The sequence below is a fragment of the Momordica charantia genome (genome assembly GCF_013281855.1).
Source record: "Momordica charantia cultivar OHB3-1 chromosome 2 unlocalized genomic scaffold, Mcharantia_2.0 BLBB01000002.1, whole genome shotgun sequence".
Taxonomy (NCBI): domain Eukaryota; kingdom Viridiplantae; phylum Streptophyta; class Magnoliopsida; order Cucurbitales; family Cucurbitaceae; genus Momordica; species Momordica charantia.
Window position 1 is genome coordinate 9,671,357 of NW_028275160.1, and position 22,321 is coordinate 9,693,677.

The following is a 22,321-nucleotide window of genomic DNA, read 5'->3' on the forward strand; positions in this document are numbered from 1 at the left end:
AATTAAATAAATTAATTGGTACTAAGTATGTTTATTCTTCCAAAAAAAAATAGTATGTTTATCATTGCTAACATGCCTACTTTTATCAAAATAGTAAACAAAATATATTAGGTTAAAAAAGCCTACACTTCCAACATATTCAAAAGCAACCAATCTCTTTTGTAGTCTTATATTTTACGTGGTTCATAACTCAATTACTTGAAAGATTAGTAACTTTTCTTAAAGGTAAAAAATTCGAATCCTAACCCACCAGATGTTCAACTTAAAAAAAATGACTAACAAATATTTTGAAAATTTGAGATCTCACCTAGTATAAAATTAGTATTTATATTGTTTACTAATTTAAATAATTAAGTATTCAGTGCAGCCATAAATTTAATTTTATGTACTTGTTGATGTCATGGTATTAAATATCCGTCACAGGGTGACATTTTCATAGATACAATTAATTAGTGCTAAGTATGTCTATTATTATCAAAATATTAATTAAAATATATTAAGTTGAAAAAACCTGTACTTCAAGCCAAGATTCACAAGCAACATAATTTCGTTATAAACTAAGCTTAAAACTCTAACCTAGATAAACAAATCAAACTTCACACTTTTTTTTTTATCAAATAATTAATACCTTTTAGATGCTAATCTAGCAAAAAGAAAAAAAAACGATGAAGTTGAAAATAGTTCAACTGGTAAAACTTTTTTAAATATAAAAAATCCGAATGTTCACCCTACCCAAGTTGAACTTGAAGAGGGGAAAAAAAGTCAGGAAAAACTTTTTTTTTCCGACCTTATGTCTATTATTAATTTACAAATTATGCCATTAATATATTATTATAAATATTAAATTAATTATTAATAGGAATAAATTTATAGAATTTAAAAGATTAGAATGCAAAAGATTTTCCTACACCATAAAATTAATTTTTTTTCTTTAATTATCAATACTAATAAATGTATAGGATTTAAAAGATTATAATGGAAAAGGTCTTAATTTTTTCTTTAATTATAATTCATATTAGAATTGGAAGAGTTTTAGAATTTCAAAAGCTTTTTTAACTTTTTATTCTTTACTGCTATAAAAGTAGGCTTTTTTTCACCATTTTTTTAATAATTCTCTCAAAACATCTCTCAAAGATTATTCAATCTCGAAAACATCTCAAGATGTTGGCCGCATATTCATCAAGTTGCAAATGATGCACGTGCCAAATCTATATATCTTGAATACCAAGCTAGGTTGCGACATTACCATTTTACAATTTTATGAGGTTGGATGTATCTAAAAGATGAGTGTATAGTTGATATTTGAATTTTTTTGTTATTATTTTATTCTCTTATTATGAAAAAGGGTTCTTCCTTATTGCTCCACTCACAATATGAGCCATGTTTTATTTTCTCTATTTTTATTTACTCTCATTTTCTTCATTTTTCCATTATCCATAAACTCAAAAACAATTTAAGATGATGTGTGCAAGGGAATATGATACCTGAGTCAATCTATATTATGAATTAAAGATTTCAGATGTTACAATTTGATTTTGAAGCTAGGTATGTTTATCAATGATAAGATATATACTAATTTTAAAAGGGGAGATATGGTGAAATTGACAGAGACTACGAATTTAGTTTGATTGAGCATTGATATGAAAATTAAGTGATAACTTTAAAATTTATAGAAAACTTGAAATTAAAAATGGACAAAATACTGAACTAAATCCTTAATAGAAAACAATGTATATATATGCTTATTTATTTATGAAGTTTGCAAAGAAATACATTTTATTTTTTTCTTTGTTTATTATTGTTTTTTTTTATTATTAGTGATATTTTTTTTATAAAATTAATTAAGTTAAAAAAGAGTTCGTGCAATGTACCTGGTAGCACACTAGTAGAAAATGCTGACAGCATAATTCAGCGATCAGAACATCAGTACTCGAAATTAAGTGAGATTTGATTTAGGGCCAAATTTTTGGAAACCCCGACCGATGGGCTTTCAGCTTTGAACCTTCTTCAGGTGGGGTGGAAATTTGAAGAAAAGTCCATAAATGGGTTCCAGTTCCAGTTCCAGTTCCAGCCCATGATAGATCCACGTTCTGTTTCTTCTTTCGCTTCGAACTTCAGAGGCAGAGACAGCGAGAGGGAGTTGAATCAACCCAAAGAAAGATCGTTCGTTAATTCAGCAGGTACCATTTCAATCATATCTACTTTGAAGATCTAACTTCCTTGCATCGTTCTTCTTCTTGATCCAATTTGATTCATAACTTTTCTGAACTGTGTTTCAATTCTTCAATTCTTCAATTCTAGTTCTACTCTGTCTATGGGCATATGACACCATAGCTGTACAGCTTAAATCTCGGTAGAAAATGGAGTGGACGACGATTCAGCATCTGGATCTACGGCATGTAGGGAGAGGCACCAAGCCACTGCAACCGCATGCTGCCGCATTTCATCCCCATCAGGCACTCGTTGCCGTCGCCATCGGGACTTATATCCTCGGTCAGTACTTCTTTCTGCTTTATTTCATTTGTGAACTATTTCATTTGTGTGTCTCTGTTCCAGCCCCCTCTCTCACTTTCTCGCGCGCGCGCCAATTGGGCGGTTCAATTCTGGATTTTACGGTAATTGGGCAAACATTATAGTAACAAGGTTCTCACCTGACGTTGTAGGCAGCTGACTTATGAAACGTGATGGTTATTCTTTCTAAATCAATTTGCTATATGGAAATGCTTGACAGTGAACCTTAAGAGTAGAAGAAGGAAAACTTAAGAGAACTGTGTGCAAATTTCTTCTTTCTCGCGGAATATTTTACTCAGACTGGGAACATGTTGTGATGTTATAAGTTAGGATACCATGCTAGTCGCTATGTTAGGGGATTGGGTGGTTTGATCATTACTAGGCTTTATATGGTTGTAGGCTTGTAGTTATTACCTAGCTACTCCGAGCTGGACTTGGCAAGAAATGATATTTTACCTATTAATTGGGCCTATGCTCGATCTCTCTTTTGTGCCTGTCACACTTTATGATTAATTAGTTTTTGATACGGCTCCTGAACGATGGGAAAGCGTCATTATGTGTGGCTGTAATGTTGGCAATCTGATTAATCAGTATTTTGAAAAGCATTTATTGTTAATATATATTTCTTTCGGGTTATGCACCATGTTGCCTTTTGAATGATGTTTTTCCATGTTACTTTTTTGGTCACAGAATGTGATGCATTAACTGGCTGCAAGATCTCTTCCATTGACATTGGTGCTCGAGTTGTTCGCATGTCTTATAGTACCACAAGTGGGCATGCTGTGATCGCGATGCTTGAGGTTGGTACATTATATTTGAGATCTTCCTTGAACATTGAGAGAGTTTATCTCACACATTTGTAATTTGTGGATGTCACATTCTTCTTTGTTTGAGTAGAGAGGCATCTTTTGAAAACCTTAAGTTCATTTTTTACATATATAAAATATTTTGTTTGAAAAGGTGTTTGTCTTAAATTAATAGAGCCAAGTGCACGATCTGGGTTTACTATGATAATGGCACGATTTTTAGATTGCCTACTTTGGCAGACTACTCAGTTTACTTTGTTTTAGTCTCCTATCAGGTCATAGTTTAAACTCTTTTGAAACTGTTAGAATTTTTCTTTAAAGGAGGAAGACTCATGCTTATCTTTTTTTTATTGGGAGTCGGAGCTTTGCTCCCCTATACCCAAGGGCACCTGCACCCGCTCCAAGGCCCGAGTTTTTGGTATTAAGCTCACCAGAAGATTTGAATTTGAGACCTCCAAGCTAGTATGACCAAGAGACCTCAAGGTCTTGCCAACTGAGCTGTCTCTTGAGGGTTGGAAGGCTCATGCTTATTAGATTGGAATTTTCTTGTATGCTTATGTTTATTAGATTGGGATTTTCTTGTATTTCTCCATTTGACCTTTCTATCTTTAGGAATTTTATGGGGGGTTCCTAGGGGGATGGATTGTCTTATTAAGGCTTTCCTGTTCGAAGAAATGGAGAGCGGGGGCCTCATTTAGTCTTAATGGGACGAGGTTCAGATCCTATAGCTCTAAGGGGATGGTGAATTGGTAACTTGGTCAAGAACAAAAAAACCCTCGTTGGCTAAATAATGGTTTGAGTATTCCCATTAGAAAAAGGACTTAACCGTACATTGATTGTGATTATGGATTACATTGTAATAGATGAGGCTACTTTTGATTGATCCCTTGGAAGTTCATCTCCAAGTATTCAAAAGTCTCCTCTTGGCTTGTGGATGCAAGGGAGTTTAAGAAACACGAGGGGGAGGTCATATGCGTTCGGAGATTTAGCTGCTTTGTGCATTTACCGCTTGTCAGTTGGACTTTTGTTTGTATTTCCATACTACATAATGAAAGTTTTGCCTTCTATGTTAGTATCTATTCCTGATTCAGTAGGTAAAGTAGCTGGTGGAACAGGATCCAGGATCTCTAGTAGAAATACAAATACTATAAAGAAGAATGCTCATGTGAGGAACTTTTTGGCAGTAGTTCATGTGTATCTTTTGTTCCCTTTTGTAGGATTGCACAATTAGGTCCTGTGACTTCGACTCGGAGCAAACTTGTGTCTTACATTCCCCTGAAAAGAAGATGGAACAGATTTCATCTGATGCAGAGGTGCATCTTGCATTGACACCTCTCCAACCTGTTGTGTTTTTTGGATTCCACAAAAGGATGAGCGTGACAGGTCAGTTCTTTGCAATAATCATCAATAAATCAAATTTTGTAATCTTTGTGGTTGTGCTTCTCTTACTTGTTTACATGCATAATTGCCTGCATAACAGTTAAATATTTGTTGCTGCATGATAGTTGTTGGGACGGTTGAAGGGGGTAGGACACCAACAAAAATTAAGACAGACTTGAAGAAACCCATTGTCAATCTTGCATGCCATCCTCGCCTACCTCTATTGGTAATATCTTTATCCTTTGCTCATTTTCAAATATCTTCTGCTTTTTGTGTCTATTGAAACCCTAAGCATCTGTTCTTTTTCCTTCCCATGCAGTATGTGGCATATGCTGATGGTTTGATTCGAGCGTATAACATTCATACTTATGCTGTTCATTATACTCTGCAACGTGAGATGAGAGTGGATGCTTTCCTTTTTCTTTGTAAGGATGCAGGATATTGTTCTTATGAAAGTAACAAATGTTTTCATGTCATCTTGCATTCAGTTGACAACACTATAAAGCTCATTGGTGCTGGTGCATTTGCATTTCATCCAACTCTAGAATGGATTTTTGTTGGTGATCGAAGGGGTACACTTTTGGCATGGGACGTTTCAACCGATAGACCTAATATGATTGGAATGTGAGTCATTATGGTTACATGTTTGCTTGTGGGCTTTACAAGCCATCACATTAATTCTTTAATTTTTAAAAATCTTCTGGTTGCATCAGTAAAAAGTAGCATATTTCCCCTTGTCATTATTGCTAGACACGAACTTAAATTTGGTGCTCTAGAAGATCTAACTCTAAGTAGGTAGAGCATTCCTTGACCAGGAAGGAGTTTGTGCTGTTTAGTGGTGATCTATCAGATCTAAGCTGCATCATTGTTGGATCTAATTTCCTCAGCGGTTTAATTTTACCATTAAGCTGGAGTCTGGTTCTTTTATGTGTGGTCTAAGTACTAGAGACAAGAGAAGTTCTCGTACTACTCTATGACAAACAGGTTATGAAGGTTAATTATGTTTACCTATAAATTTCTTGAAGGAAATAAGGTTCAAAGTATGGGCACCAAGGAGATGGGGGTGGACATCTTGACCCTGATAAGACCTTTGATCAATTTATTTGCAAGTTTTACTAGCCACAGATTAAAAAAGCCATTGAAAAGGTGTCCTATCATATGCCACATTTGTAAAAGATGGGTACAGAACATATTGTTAAGATACACACTCACACACAACATGTATGTATATATATACAAAAGACGTTTTCTTTGGCAAGCATGTTTTCTGGCTACTCTATGGGGTACTTGGCTGGAGAGAACAATAGAATTTTTAGGGGAGTGGAGAGATTTGTGGATTATGTGTGGGATCTTATTAGATTTAACACTTCTCTATGACGATCGGTCACTAAGGCTTTTTGTAATTATCAGTTAGGAGTCATACTTTTGGATTGGAGCCCGTTTCTTTAGGGGTTTCCTTTTGCTGGGCTGTTTTTTTGTATGCCCTCTTATTGTAGTCTTTATTCATTTATCTCAATGAAAGTGCTGTTTCTTATAAAAAAAAAAAAAAGAATTTTGTATCGATATCTCAACATAATTCTTCTCGATATTTTAGCATAAGCTACTAATAGCTTCCCAGGTTTACATAAATAAAGTTGTTACTTTATCTAGTCTTCTATAGTATGTAGAGTCTCAACTAGATTTATGTAGCCCAGACTACAGTTTTTAAATTGTTCTTACCTGTGGTTGAAATGCTTAATTCATTGGAATATATATTTATATATAATAAATTTTCATGAATGGTAGATGCCATTTATTGCATTAATCGCTTTGCATAGTTTACCTTTTAAGAGTCTTGAGAATATTGTAATTGTCTTCCTTGTCATTGGAATTTCAGTACTCAAGTAGGTTCCCAGCCAATTACTTCAGTTGCGTGGCTACCGATGTTACGGTTACTTGTTAGTCTCTCCAAAGATGGAAACCTCCAAGTTTGGAAAACACGAGTCATACTGAATCCAAATAGACCTCCCATGCAAGCAAATTTCTTTGAGCCTGCAGGTGAGGTGTTATTTGAATGTAAACTTCCACAAATCTATAATTAGGATATAAACTTTTTTAATTTTTTATTTTTTTATTGTGATTCTTGTCCAAAGGTGTCTGTGAACTATCATTCCAATTTCCATATATGATTTTTGCTGTACTACGTGTTTTATTTTTATCTTTTATATTTTTTATGTTAATGCAGTGATTGAATCCATCGATATACCTCGCATCCTTTCTCAGCAGGGCGGAGAAGCAGTTTATCCTCTGCCTAGGATCAAATCATTAGAAGTGCACCCTAAACTCAATTTAGCAGCATTGCTGTTTGCAGTTAAGTGACCTATTTTATAGAATCTAATTTGTTTGTTAATTTTCAGAAGGCTGAATTTACATTTTTGGTTGACAGAATATGTCAGGGGCTGATACTGTTAAAAACAGGGCTGCATACACAAGGGAAGGGCGAAAACAACTATTTGCAGTTCTGCAAAGTGCAAGAGGATCTTCTGGTAATTGCTCTCCTCATTCAGCGAATCAGCATACTTTTCATATTTATATATCTATCATCATCTATAGGTAAAAAAGTATAAATTAAGCTAAACTGCATAGTGATGGAAGTATGTTCAAATTTATGTTAAGCTTCACACAATAATATTATACCTGAATGTTCATGCAACCATTTTTGTTATGTTTTCCTTTTTATGTTGCGTTTAATATACAATTCTGATGGCTACAGAGATATGTTTTTTAATTGTTAACATAAAATTTGATTGGTGTGTGAAGATTTTTTAAAAGCTATATACTCATCATTTTAATTTCATTTTTCAGCTACCATCATTAGTTTCTTAGTTCAGTTACCCTCATATGTGACTGGATGTAAGCGACATTTTATTATTATTCTTTTTCGAAAAGAAGGAATTTATTCCATTTACCCTTGGGTAGTATAAGTTGAAATGATGTTTTCTTCAGACCATTATGTACTTGTACTTATAATAGACACAGAGAGATGGCTGGTTCCGGGATGAAGGAGAAAACAATATTATTGACAGAGGCATCATTTACTTGATATTGACTCAAATCTACCCAGTGTGACAGCTAAAAAACATAGATAATCATTGAGATATATATATTTTTAATCAAGACCTGGAAATCTTGTTTGAAAAGTTTGTTGTTGCAACAGAGAACTGTGCGTCATCTCCTGCCACTTGTATATCATGATAGTGAAGAATCCGGCACCAGTGAAATAGAGGATACGGTTCACATTTCTATAGAAATTTGATTTTACTGCACAACACTTACAGGGAATGACGAATAAATCTCCAAATGCGTTAATCCAGACGGGTGATATATGAAATTTTCTAGCAAGTGAAATAACAGCACTGGAAAGTTTTGAAAATGACTATGATAAGCATTTCACGTGTGAGCCAAATGAAAAAGAAATCTGAATGTGAAGGGTTCTCATAAAAGAGAGGTTTTCTATTAAAGGTTTAGTGCCTTTGCATACTGCAAGGTTACATCAGAGAAAAGGTCCTAAAAGGACATTTCAGTCTGTCAATAGATGGCCGGGGTATCTAATAGGAAAGGAAGAGTCCACTAATACTGCGATATATTGTTCACTTGCTATACCTAGTAACGTTTAGGATGACCTCCCAATGGACTTTTTTTTGGGGGCTCCATAGTGCAAAGGGGTGTGGATTCAACATTTGTTACTTCTTATCGTTCTTGCAAAATGGTGCACTTTCATACCATGTCGATTTGTTTTGATAAGAAACTTTTCATTAAAACAGAAAGAAAACAAAATAGCCTAGGGGGAGGGGATTAGAAGACCCCTCCCAAAGCAAGATAAGAATGACTCCTCAATCTTGAATAATCATGGTGGCTGTAATTACAAAAGAATTTCCTAGTTGCTGTCATATGTGCATGGAAGATGCTGAATCGCAAGACCACCTCTGCGTGTCTTGCAATTATGGTACTGGTTTTTGGAACAAAATGAGGCTTGCTTTTGGGTGTTGCTTCTTCATCCATTTTAGACCTAAAGTCCTTTCTTTTTTTTTTTTTTTTAACAAGATACTAACTTCTCATTGAAATAATGAAAAGGAACAAGATGTTCAAAGATACAAACTCTCGAAAGAGTGAGAACAGAGAAAGATTGCCTCTTGTCTTTGGAAATTCTGAGATTCCTTTCATACCACAGCTCGTGCCTCATAGAGTAAAGCCTTTGTAGTGTTAAGCCAAAGAAGGTTGGATTTAGGATTAAAACTTGGCCCGAGCAGAAGAAGCTGAAGGGTGTTATCAGCAGCTACATTTCCAAAGACCCATGATAAATTACAAACTTCAAAGATAAAACCCCAACACTGGCGACCGAAAGAGCAAAGGAAAAAAATGTGAACCAGAGTGGGCAAATTGAGGGCATGAGAACATGACCAGACAGCTTTTTTAATACATCTGCTGTGTTAACTCTTCCATATAAGAGAATCCAAATGAAAAAGCTCACTTTCTTTGGACTTTTGGACTTCCAAATAGCTTTAAATAAATCTTGAGGCATGGGAAAATTTGAGGAAAGCTTGCGGATGGAAGCCACTGAGAAGTCATCTGAATTATCCAAGGACCAAATCCTTTTATCTGCTCCATTGACAGGAGAATATAGATTTAGAAGTGACAGTAGAGAAATATATTCCTCGATCTCATCATCCTTCAAAGCCCGACGAGAAGTAAATTTCCAAGATAATGTCTGTGGGTCCCAAATCTAGGTTCACTTTGCACATGTCTGATATGGGTTCGATAAGTGTTGGAGTGTCAGGGTGTCGAAGACACGGACACTTTACCCAAAATAAAGTGTTCATATTTTTTAGGTCTTAACAGTCAGCTTTTTATAATTTTGTTATTGGGGATACATTTTGTAATTCCAGTCATCAATGAAATCACTATTTCTTATCCAAAAAAAGAAAGAATTTCCTAGGCTTGTGGCACCACAAATTTCATCTCCACTTTTGAAGGATCTGAGGGCATATCTTAATGACAGAGAGAGAGAGAGATATTGAAGATGATATTGTTAATTTGTTTTACCAACCTCCATGGAGATTCGGAGGGGCATAGATTTACTTTCCAAAATCTCTAATAGATCCCACTTCCCCAGACTTTTAGAGATCAACTTGAGGTCCCTAGTCCCCTTCGAAGAAGCTGAAATTTGGAAGGTTATTTTTGAGCTAGGCAATAAAAAATCTCTGGCCCACACGGTTTTATGAATGAGTTTTTAAAGAAATCTTGGAACATCTTGAAATTAGATTTAGTAGGGGTGTTCCAAGATTTTTTGAAAATGGTATAATAAACAAATGCACAAATGAAACCTATATTTGTCTGGTCCTTAAGAAAACCAATGCAGCAAGGGTTAATGAGTTTAGACCTACCGGTTTGATGACTTCCCTTTATAAGATCATCTTGAGGGTGTTAGTTGAGTGCTTGAAGAAGATACTTTTGATGATTATTGGTGATGCCTAGATGGCTTTTTTTTCTTGGAAGGGAGGCAAATCCTGGATGCCGTCTTAGTAGCAGTAGAGGCAGTGGGGGAATGGGGAGTGGAAGATGAGGAAAGAGAAGGTTTTTTTTTCGAAGTTTCATTTCAAGAAGGCCTATGAGGAAATAGAAGGCTTTTCTTTTGAAACTTCATCTCGAGAAGGCCTATGACTAAATAGACTGGGCTTATTTAGATTCAATATTAAAGCTGATGGATTTTGGCCACAGATAGAGAAGATGGATTTAGGGATTCTCTCAATAGTTAACTATTCGATTTTCATTAATGGAAGACCAAGGGACAAAATATTCGCTAGAAGAGGTCAAAGGCAGGGAGAGTCCATCTCCCCGTTTCTGTTCACTATTGTAGGAGATTCCCTCAATCGTTTGATCTACTACTGTATTGAAAGAAAAATTCTTCCCGGCGTCAAGCTAGGGACCAGGTGGAGGTAACTCATCTCTTTTATGCTGATGCTACTTTATTTTATGCCTAGATGACTCCCTAAAAAACTGGTGGTTTGTGTTGAAGCTCTTCTCGTTAGGTTCAGGATTGTCCTTGAACCTTAAAAAAAACAGCGGTGGGCTTCAATAGCAACATCAACGAGGTACAAGAAGTAGCCGATAGCATTGGGTGTAAAGCTGAGAATCTTCCCATTTCTTATATAGGCTTTCCTTTTGGAGGAAACCAAAGATCGTGTGGTTTGTGAGGGGAAATTAATTGACAAGTTGAAAGTGAAGTTAGAAAAATGGAGGGGTCTCCTTCTATCAAAGGGTGGAAGACTGAATCAGTTCTTAATAGGCTGCGTTCTCCTTGCTAAAAGCCCCCAGAAGGTTATTAATTCTAAGCTTCTCTCCCAAATCAGCCTTTTTATTTTTGACTAAACCTATGGGAGTTCTAAGGTGTAATTGGGTTAATGTGATATGGAAATCCTGCATCCCTAAGAAGGTGAATTTTTTTTGGTGTGGTCCTTATGTAAAGAAGCATCAATATAGAAGTATGAAATTCCAAATTGGACATTATCCTCTTCCATTTGCAGTCTCTGTCAACAGGTGGTGGAGTCCATGGATCCTCTGTTTCTGCATTGCTAATTTGCCAAAACGGGTGGAAGTTTCCATTTAATCAGTTTGGGATCTCATTTTGCCTTCCTAACAATATAGATGTTTGGCTGATGGAAGCTCTACAGGGAAGTTTAGAGTTAGAAGGAAGGCTAAAGTTTTTTGAAACAGTGCAGTGAGTGTGACTGTCTGTGATTTGGAAAGAAAGAAATCTTAGAATTTTTGGAGACAAAGTGGCGGTGGATGTTTCTTTTGTTTACATAATACAACACTTGGCTTCTTGGTGGAGCTGAAATCACAATGTCTCTGGGAATTGATGTTGGAAATAATAAAAGTGCTTGTTTAAACTGCCAGTAGGAAAGTTGTTATTTTGTTTAAAACTGTATTAATTACCCTAGTAACTAAGTGTAACTAGTTTACTGTGATTTACTTCCTATTCAGAGAACCACAGATAGCTTAATGAAAGGATAAGCACACATTTTCTAATGGATGTAAGACTGCTTCTACATCACACCTTCACTCAATTTGATGAGGCCACAAATCAAATAAAGCTTTCTTCTTTTTGTGAGGGTGATATTATACTTCATGTCCAGCCTGTTGCTATTTGACTAAATAGACTAATAGTAGAATTCCGTTACAGCATCTGTTTTGAAAGAAAAGCTTTCGTCCCTGGGTGCATCTGGAATATTGGCTGACCATCAACTTCAAGCGCAGCTGCAAGAACATAATCTGAAAGGGTGAGCTCGTGCCTCTTGTACTAATCAAAATTCTATTAAGTTTACAATGTACGAAAAATATTTATTAATAGGTGTTATTCATTGTTTGCTTGGTAGAATTTTAATGTCTTGCAAAATAAAGGAATTTTATGTAAATTATGACATTAGTTTTAGTGTTATGTGATCATTTCATGGAGTTAGTGTGTGTGGGTTAAATATATTTTGTGACTTCTTTGGCTATTTATGGTCTCAGTCAAGTTGTTTCACAAGATCTCTTGTCACCAGTAACTTTTCATTTTTTAGATTTTGGATAGGCACCTAATTCCTAATTCTGATCATTTAGTTATATTATTGAGAAATGAATATTTCCCATTGAAAGAAAAAAAAAGGGAAAATGCTATGATGTGCCCCTTTACTTTTTGATTATTTTGCTTTTTGTTTCAGAGTCTTTGACTCTTTGATCAAGCTCGAAAATGAACTTTTGAATAGAATGTTGGGCAAGTTGTTTGGTTCAAAATCAAGAAACATGGTTTTTATTAATGAAAAGGGAACTTAAGAAGTGAAGAGTAGGTGATGGGTAAAGGAGACAAGATTAATGGTACTGCCTAAAATTGGGTAAAGGAGACAAGATCAGGTTTTGGGAAGACCCTTGGCTTGGAGACACTTCCTTCAAAGACACCTATCCAAGTCTGTACAGTATATCTTATACCAAGGAGGCTGAGATTCACCAATGCTGGTCGGAAGAGGATAGGGGATGGAATTTGTGCTTTAGGACACTTAACTGATTGAGAGATTGCTGATTGGGCCCCTCTTTCAAATTCCTTAAACGCTATTAGGCTCTCTAATCATGAAGATTTCAGTTTACACTTTCGGTTGGTTCCCTAGTACCTTAACTCTCAAAGATAAATCCATGGTTCGACCTAGTCCTCATCAAGTTGATTTGGAAGGCCAATATCCCAAAAAAGTGAAGGTCTTTGTGTGGGTTTCTTTATGATGTTTTTACAATCTTCTTTCCTGATTGAAGGGTTCGGTACGTCTACTTGTCAAGTTTCTTGATTTTTGCTCATCAGATTGTTTTTATCTTGTATCTTCTGATCTTTAACACATCTTTTGGTTTTCTTTTGTAATTTTGTGTTGTCTCTTTTTCCCTCCCCTTGGGAGTTTGTATCTCTTGAACTTTGTATTTTCTTTTAATTATTTCACTGAGAAGTTCGTATCTTGTTAAAAAAAAGAAAACTTATAACTTATCAGAAATGAAAAGGCAAGCAATTGGAAAGCCTAACGTATGAAAAGCCTAAGTGCATGAAAAGATTAGAAATAAAGGTCAACCAATCACTACATTCTCGGCCATAATCAAGAATGGAAGGATTTTGACCCAATTTTGACCAATTTTGACTCCTTTGAATGAGATTGGAAGGTGCTTGACGTTGACTATGAAAGAGTAGACTCTTCTTAACCTGTATTCACTTAGATTATGTTGGAGATTCATCTCAATCAAATTTTCTGATTATTTGATTTACCATTTTGGGCAGCCATCATAGTTCACTTACTATATCAGACATTGCACGGAAGGCTTTCCTTTACAGCGTAGGTTACCCTTCTTCTTTGTTATTTTTATATGTTGTAGAGATCCAATATTGTAGTTCTGAGTTATGTGAAGGTTTTGTTTTGTAAAGCGTAAAGGTCTCTAGTGAGTTCAGGTCTCTGAAGCCAAAATCCTGGAAACCTTCTGTCCTTCTAAAAAAATATATATATTTTTTTCATTAAACTCCTCTGTTTATTGTCCCCTTGTTTGAAGAACTCATATGTCTTTGTTGAATTGTTTTCTAGCATTTTATGGAAGGCCATGCAAAAAATGCTCCTATATCTTGGTTACCTCTTATCACAATTTTAGATTCTAAACATCATTTGAAGGATGTTCCAGTTTGTCAGGTATCTTTTCCAGTTGCTTGTGCTGTAAGTAGTAGCAATTATATTGTGTTTTTTTTGGAAATCTAACATAATTGTATAAAAATGACAGCCCTTTCATTTGGAGTTGAATTTCTTCAGTAAAGAAAATCGAGTTCTTCATTATCCTGTCAGGGCTTTTTATGTAGATGGTCAAAACCTCATGGCATATAATCTATGCTCTGGATCAGATAGCATCTATAAGAAACTTTATACATCGGTAATATGGAGATAAATGTATCCTCAATCATTATTATTTAGTATTTCCAAAATCAAAAGGTGCTTTACTCGAGTCTTCTGACGTATGAATCTGTTTTTTATCTTGTAGATTCCAGGAAATGTTGAATTCCATCCGAAGTTCATTGTTCACAGTAAAAAGCAGCGTTTATTTCTTGTAACTTACGAGTTTAGTGGTGCCACAAATGAAGTTGTACTTTATTTGGAAAATACTGATTCTCAAACAGCAAACAGTAAATGTACCACGGTCAAAGGTTTGCATTTATATGTTCAAATTGGTTCAATGCTTCATGGTAAATTTATGAGAAATATAGGGATGATGAACAACATAGTTGAAACACTATATATGTTTGGTGTCAATAGGTCGAGATGCTGCTTTTATTGGCCCCAATGAGAACCAGTTTGCTATTCTTGATGACGATAAGACTGGACTTGCTTTATATATACTGCCAGGAAAGACTTCACAAGAGAATGAAAATGAAAAAGTTCTTGAAGACAACCACAGTGCAGATACTAACAACAATTCTATCCGTGGGCCCATCCTGTTTTTGTTTGAAACTGAAGTGGATCGTATCTTCTCTACTCCATTAGGTACCTGAGTAGACAGTACCCATTCATGCTTTATCCTATTACATTAGTGCCACTAATGCTGTATTATGCTGACATTAATCCACCGTATATGTAGAATCAACATTACTGTTTGCATCTCATGGGGACCAGATTGGCTTAGCAAAAATGGTTCAGGGATATCGGCATTCAAAGGGTGATGGTAACTATATACCAACGAAGGGTGAAGGGAAAAAGTCAATTAAGCTGAGAGTAAATGAGATTGTACTTCAGGTAATCATAACTGCTCAAGGCATTAAAAACTTGATGCTATGAAGGAATTGACAAAGAATTTTTCTTGGTACTTTTGGTATTAGTACGAAAGGGGCAGCAACAGAGAGAATGCTCTCTCTTGCTTCGTTTGAATGGTACATAACTAGATATATACACATGTGCACACACTCATGTTATCTATCCTTCTATATATATAATCCTCTACCAAGTAAATAGCAATCAACTTTTAAGAATTTTCTTCTTGTGGAGACGGATCATTTCTAGCATGTTCATGGAAACAACAATAATTTTGCTTTTGCAGGTTCACTGGCAAGAAACTCTTAGAGGGCTTGTTGCTGGAGTATTAACCACCCATAGAGTGCTTATGGTTTCAGCAGATCTTGATATACTGGCAAGCAGTTATGCTAAATTTGATAAGGGAATTCCTTCAATATCCTTAACAAGTTATTGGTTGATAAGCTGTTCTTTGTTTACCTACTATGATGCCAGACAAAATCGGACATCTGGCTGAGTTCTAAAATTTTGGTTTAGGAATATATCAACCTATTTTCTGCAAGCTGTAGAATTTGAGACTAAGTTAAGAGCTTGATAATTAGTGGGAAAATAAGGTTTATGGGAAGTTCGTATTTACCTCAATTCTATAATTTTTAGGAAATGTATACTGTTATTAATAACATTAATCAACACTCCTGCAATATATTATTCAGGTGCTCAAAACATGAGTTACATTAATAAGCCTTTTATAACCATTGGTGCTTCTGCTAAGTCCACAAATTGGGACTTTTTCTGGTCAAAAGAACTTGGTGGAACTCTTAACTAATGTGCACTTTAGATCCCTGCTTTGGGTTGGACCTGCGCTTGTCTTTTCTACAGCAACAGCAATTAGTGTGCTTGGCTGGGATGGAAAAGTGAGGACCATTCTTTCAATCAGTATGCCTTATGCAGGTGTGTTTCACAATATGGGGGTTGATTTTCTTTCTTCCCACTGCATATTATTCTGCCTTTTACTGCAATTTTAATATTTTTATCTAAAATATATGGCATCACAAGAAATTTTGTACTTACCTCGTTATAGGTCTAACCAGAAAAGGTGTTACTTCTGTGCAGTTCTGGCTGGTGCTTTGAATGATCGATTATTGCTTGCTAATCCAACAGAGATAAATCCCAGACAGAAGAAGGGAGTGGAGATAAGGAGTTGTCTTGTTGGACTTCTTGAACCTCTTCTAATTGGATTTGCTACAATGCAACAACGATTTGAGCAGAAGCTTGATCTTTCAGAAATATTATATCAAATAACATCAAGGTTTCTTCTTCACATCTGCGGATTTTTTAAGTTCTGCGGAATATGCAATTTGTTGGGTTTTGGACCCTAAATAAGATCTTACGTTACTATTTAAGTCATAGATGTTGCAAATTTATAATCTTTCTAATGAATCATTTATTATCTTATGTGTTGAATTCATCTGAAGTGATGATATCTGACTTGTGATGTTTGACCATGAAGATTTGATAGCTTGCGTATCACTCCAAGGTCTCTTGATATTTTAGCTGGTGGTCCTCCTGTCTGTGGAGATCTTGCAGTGTCCCTATCTCAGGCTGGCCCACAGTTTACTCAGGCGAGTGATGGATAATGTTTAATTTGCTATATCCCTATTGTACTTTCTAAACCGATCTCTTACTTTATTATTTATTTTTAATTAATAACTCTATACCTTTTGCTCAATGAATTCAGGTGTTGCGGGGTATTTATGCTATTAAAGCTCTCCGATTTTCTACTGCTTTATCCGTTTTAAAGGATGAATTCTTACGTTCTAGAGATTACCCAAGATGCCCTCCAACCTCCCATTTGTTCCATCGGTTTCGGCAGTTGGGTTATGCATGTATCAAGTATGAAAATAAGATCATATTTCTTTTACTTTTCATTTCTTTGTTGCGGATATTCTCAAATTAATTTTTTCGTCGTACTGAGTGTACGCTAGGCTTTAGCATTCCTCCCTTTGGAGCTAATTCTTATTTATTTTTTATTTTTATTTTTACATTCATCATGGAGATTTTTTGTTTAACCAATTGGTTGAGTTCATTTTATTACTAGGAGAACTTGGTTGCTTTTTTTTCCATATGATGCTTTAAATGCTGCTTCCCAAAAAAAAAAAAAAGAAAAAAAAAATTTCTGATGAACAATGATTTCCTCATTTCTTAATTGGAATTTATGAAAGTTTCTTTTTACAGCTGTAGTAACTGAATTAAGCTTGCAGGTTTGGTCAGTTCGATAGTGCCAAAGAAACTTTTGAAGTTATAGCAGACAATGAAAGCATACTTGATTTGTTTATCTGCCACCTTAACCCCAGTGCATTGCGTCGTCTTGCTCAAAAATTGGAAGAGGATGGCACTGATTCTGAACTGAGGCGATATTGTGAGCGAATTTTGAGGGTCCGCTCTACTGGATGGACACAAGGCATTTTTGCTAATTTTGCTGCTGAGAGCGTGGTTCCTAAAGGTCCAGAATGGGGTGGTGGAAACTGGGAAATCAAAACTCCTACCAATTTGAAGGCTATACCTCAATGGGAACTGGCTGGTGAAGTGATGCCATATATGAGAACTGATGATGGTTCCTTACCGTCAATTGTTGCAGATCATATTGGTGTTTACCTCGGCTCAGTTAAAGGTAGAGGCAGCATTGTTGAAGTAAGGGAGGACAGCCTGGTCAAAGCCTTTACACCTGCTGGAGGAAGTGTTGATAAGTCCACTGGGCTTCAGACGCCATTAGCAAAATCCATTTCTAACAAATCCAAGGCATCTTCTGATGGTGAGCCAAAGGATAATTTGATGGGTCTGGAAACACTAATGAAACAATCTTCTTCTTCAGCTTCTGCAGACGAACAAGCTAAAGCAGAAGAAGAATTCAAGAAAACTATGTATGGTACTACTAACGATGGTAGCAGTAGTGATGAAGAGAATGTTTCAAGAACTCGTAAGATTCACATTAGAATACGAGATAAACCAGTTACATCTGCAACGGTCGATGTGAAAAAGATTAAGGAAGCTACTATGCAATTTAAACTTGGGGAAGGATTTGGTCCACCCATTAGCAGAACCAAGTCATTGACTGGTAGCTCCCAGGACCTTATGCAAAGTTTGTCCCAACCTCCTGCTACAACTGCTGCAACAGCTCCAATAGTTTCTACTGCCCCGATTGATCCTTTTGGCACGGATTCATTGATACAACCTGCACCAGTATTGCAGTCTGCTGCTTCCCAGGGCACGGGTGGGGGAGTTGCGGCCAGACCCATTCCAGAGGACTTCTTTCAAAATACAATTCCTTCTCTTCAGATTGCAGCTTCCCTTCCTCCTCCTGGAACTTACCTTTCACAGCTAGATCCAGGTTCTCATGGACCCGAGAGCAACAAGGTCTCTTCCAACCAGGTTAATGTATCTGAAGTTAGTGTTGGCCTTTCAGATGGTGGTGTTCCCCCTCAAGCGACCCAGCAACCAGCAATTCCTGTATCATTCGAATCAGTTGGACTACCGGATGGTGGTGTACCACCCCAGTCATTGGGTCAGGCCACTCCAATGCCACCGCCTCAAGTTCAGGCAGTTCGGCCTTCACTTCCCTCGCAGCCTCTTGATCTCAGTGTCCTAGGAGTTCCAGATTCTGGTGATTCTGGAAAGCCTGCACCTCAACCAACTTCTGTGCGACCTGGACAGGTTCACAAATACTTGCTTAACTATCTGCAATGGCATCATTCCTCTCTAGCTCTAACAGTAACCTTTCATTTGTTGTCTAGTTTCTTTTCTTCATCTTTTCCAACATATTAATTTCCTCATGCAGGTTCCTCGTGGAGCTGCTGCTTCCGTATGCTTCAAGACTGGTCTAGCGCATCTAGAGCAGAATCATCTTTCTGATGCTTTGTCTTGTTTTGATGAAGCTTTTCTTGCACTTGCCAAAGACCATTCTCGTGGAGCTGATATTAAAGCTCAAGCGACCATATGTGCGCAGTACAAGATAGCAGTTACCCTTCTTCAGGTACTGTCATTTTTATTAGGTGCTAAATTTTTATTAGGTGTTAAATTACAAGTTTAGTCCTTAACTTTGAGGTTTGTACGAATAAGTCCATAAAATTTAAAAAATGGGTTAAAAGGTTGAGTTTTGGGATCTATAATCTATTAGATATAAACGTGAAAGTTTAGGGGTTGTTAGGTTCTTCTCAAGGACCTATTAGAAACTTTTAAAGTTCAGAGACTGAAATTATAATATTACCTTTATTGTATCTTTCAATACTAGATACTTTTTGAAGTTTACAAACTATAGGAACCAAAATTATAACGTAACCTTTATTTACCTAAATAATTGGTGAGGTCCTTTAATACTAGATACTTTTTAAAGTTTAGAAACTTAGTAATCATTGGCAAAAATTATAATTTAACCTTTATTGTGTCTATAAATGATTGCTGAGGTCCTTTCGTTCCCTACTTTATTTTCTATGGACTGAAGTTTTGGCGAAATAGAAGCAAATATTTTATGAATAAAAAATTTTACATTGGCAATATTTTAGCAATCCCAGACCATGCTGGTATAACAAGTTCATTTTCTGCAGGAAATTGGACGACTGCAAAGAGTTCAAGGACCGAGTGCAATCAGTGCCAAAGACGAGATGGGCAGGCTATCACGCCATCTAGGTTCTTTGCCTCTTCTGGCAAAGCATCGAATAAATTGCATTCGAACTGCCATAAAACGGAATATGGAGGTTCAGAATTATTCTTATTCCAAACAGATGCTTGAACTTCTCTTCTCCAAAGCTCCCGCAAGTAAGCAAGACGAGTTGAGGAGCCTCATTGACATTTGTGTCCAAAGGGGCTTGATGAACAAGTCCATCGATCCACTCGAAGATCCATCGATGTTCTGTGCTGCCACCCTCAGCCGATTGTCGACAATAGGTTATGATGTATGTGATCTTTGCGGTGCTAAATTTTTGGCTCTAACATCTCCTGGATGCATAATCTGTGGCATGGGAAGCATCAAAAGATCAGATGCTCTCGCAGAGCCTGTACCGTCACCGTTTGGCTAAAATAACTACTCTCTGCTTTGAAGTGAACTTTCAGGATTTGGCCATTACTTGTGGTTTGCTTCCATACTCCAACAAAGCTGCTGCAACAGAAAGCATTTGAAAACTGCTTTTGGAGAGAGTACTAGAGTTCATGTATTATATATATATATATAGTTTGTGTTTTTGGATGTGTATTTTTCCCCTCCATCTCTTCGCCTCCATTGGGGCTCCATTGTTTTTATATAAATCCATTATTAGTGATTGGTAGCTTGGCTCAGGGCTTTTTTTTTGGATACATTTTGCTGTATTTTGTATTTTGCTGGTTAGGTATCTCATTCTTTTTCACCCTCTATTAGCTTTTGGAATTGGTTTTGTTGACTGAAAAATGTAGGAACAAGAGATATTAACAAGTAACCTATTTACAGCTTCTGATTATTAATGTGTATTATTTAAAATTTTAGTTTAAATGCTATTCTGGTCTCAATACTTTAGTTTTGGTTTTTGTTGGTCTCTTTACGTTTAGATATGGTTTATTTTGGTTACTGTACTTTCAAAACGTTCATATTGATCTTGTATTTTTAACAAGTGACCGTTTTGATATCTACTCGTAAAATTTTAATACAAATTTTATAGATAATGGAAAATTTTTAATACAAATTGATGGCTACATTTCAAGAAATTAATGGATAAAGTTGCTAGAATTTAGATCAAAGAAATGAGATGAAAATAAAGGTACCAAAATGATTGCTTTTTAAAAATATATGAATGGAAAGTATAGGAAACAAAATGGAAATTCTGTAATTTTGGTGATTAAAATAAACCAAAATCGAATGTATATGGACTAAAATAGTATTTAAATCTAAAATTTATTGGAAAGATGAGATGCTTGTATTGCAATTTTCATGTTCAAAAACTGAAATTCATGACCTAAATAAGTCTCGCTTACTAGTATTTGAGCAATTCTTTCTTTGTCATTACTTCATCAAGACCAATAAATACGATCAATGACGTCGCTTACTTGAAGTACGGTACCACTACGTATCACTTTTTAACTAATTTTTAGATGCCAAACGCAAGGAGAAAAAACATATCTAATGTAAAATATATATCGAAAGTAATAGATGAATATGATCCTTAAAACTAAATCTAATGTGCATCAATACATCTTCTTTGAAAAGAATAATTAATTTTTTTAGTTAATGCATCAATACATCTAAACGAAAGAAATTTTCAACTTGGTAGTATTGTTGAGTTGAAGGAATGTAACTGTGGGTAAAACACTGTGATCCTTGAATCTAATTTTTCAGATGGAATTTACTAGGGTTGGCCAAGGTAAATTTCCCTGAATATCACATGTCTTTTTGCTTGTCATGGTTAGCAAATCTTATGGCAACCTTTGAGTAACCAGTGTCATAGAATTGTCCTCACCAACACTGTAAAAGGAACCTTTTACTCCTCGGTTCCATCCCCGCCTCCATTTCATTCTCATCCCTACAAATTTCCCATTAAATTTTACGGTTGATGTCCTGGGAGAAATTGCGTAGATCGGGATTTTTGCAGGAAATTATTCTCCATTAAGTATTATTCTTAAAATCTCAATCAAATGACATTTGGTAGAAATTTTAAAATTGGTTAAATCTCCTAAGAAATTTTTAAATCTTCTAATAAATAAAAATAAAATAAAATAAATTTTATTTTAGTCCAAATAAACTAAAAATACAATATCTCATAAGTCACAACAATAAATCTATAATTTGCCTATAAATGGTAACTATCTCTGATCAAGAGGTTATGAGTTCGAAGCTTCCAATCTCTTGTTATTAAAAAAATTATTATTATATATATATATATATGTAATATGCATAAAAGAAGTGGACAAGGATAGGTAACGAGAAGGGGTGGGACCAAGAATTTTTCCCCACTCTTCAATAATCAAGAATTTTCCACCTTGTTTAGAGCAGCCCCGTCCCCACGAAAAGGTAACATGCCTAATCTAGGCATTTTCTTGTTTGGCTAGCATTACACTGGTGTACTTAACTCTACAGTTGTATCTGTACAATTCACTATTTCTAACTTGAGTACCAAAACTTTGTACAAGAAAATCATGAAAACAGAAGGTTGGTCTGAAAGAACATCTATCACCAAGTCCAAGATTCAATAATTGACAATGACCCACAATTCATTGATCACAAGTTGAAAAGTTTCCCCATCGACAATTTTAGTGAAGGCATCAACTTTGAATATATCTTAATTGGTT

At 35.7% G+C, this 22,321-nt stretch overlaps 1 protein-coding gene across 1 annotated transcript; it reads left to right on the forward strand.

Annotated features, from left to right (window-relative positions):
- The first annotated feature begins 1,943 nt into the window (after positions 1 to 1,943).
- Positions 1,944 to 20,499, forward strand: LOC111017914 (Transducin/WD40 repeat-like superfamily protein). Its single transcript, XM_022293804.2, has 25 exons — positions 1,944 to 2,180; positions 2,302 to 2,493; positions 3,202 to 3,311; positions 4,535 to 4,700; positions 4,823 to 4,923; positions 5,017 to 5,089; positions 5,186 to 5,321; positions 6,574 to 6,734; positions 6,922 to 7,046; positions 7,123 to 7,222; positions 11,920 to 12,016; positions 13,528 to 13,582; positions 13,826 to 13,927; positions 14,016 to 14,162; positions 14,271 to 14,433; positions 14,543 to 14,770; positions 14,865 to 15,019; positions 15,321 to 15,449; positions 15,847 to 15,964; positions 16,127 to 16,322; positions 16,524 to 16,635; positions 16,752 to 16,906; positions 17,275 to 18,724; positions 18,849 to 19,043; positions 19,615 to 20,499. Exons 2-25 carry the CDS (start codon positions 2,361 to 2,363, stop codon positions 20,083 to 20,085), a joined length of 4,878 nt encoding a protein of 1,625 aa, XP_022149496.1. The 5' UTR covers positions 1,944 to 2,180; positions 2,302 to 2,360; the 3' UTR covers positions 20,086 to 20,499.
- Positions 20,500 to 22,321: the final 1,822 nt, after the last annotated feature.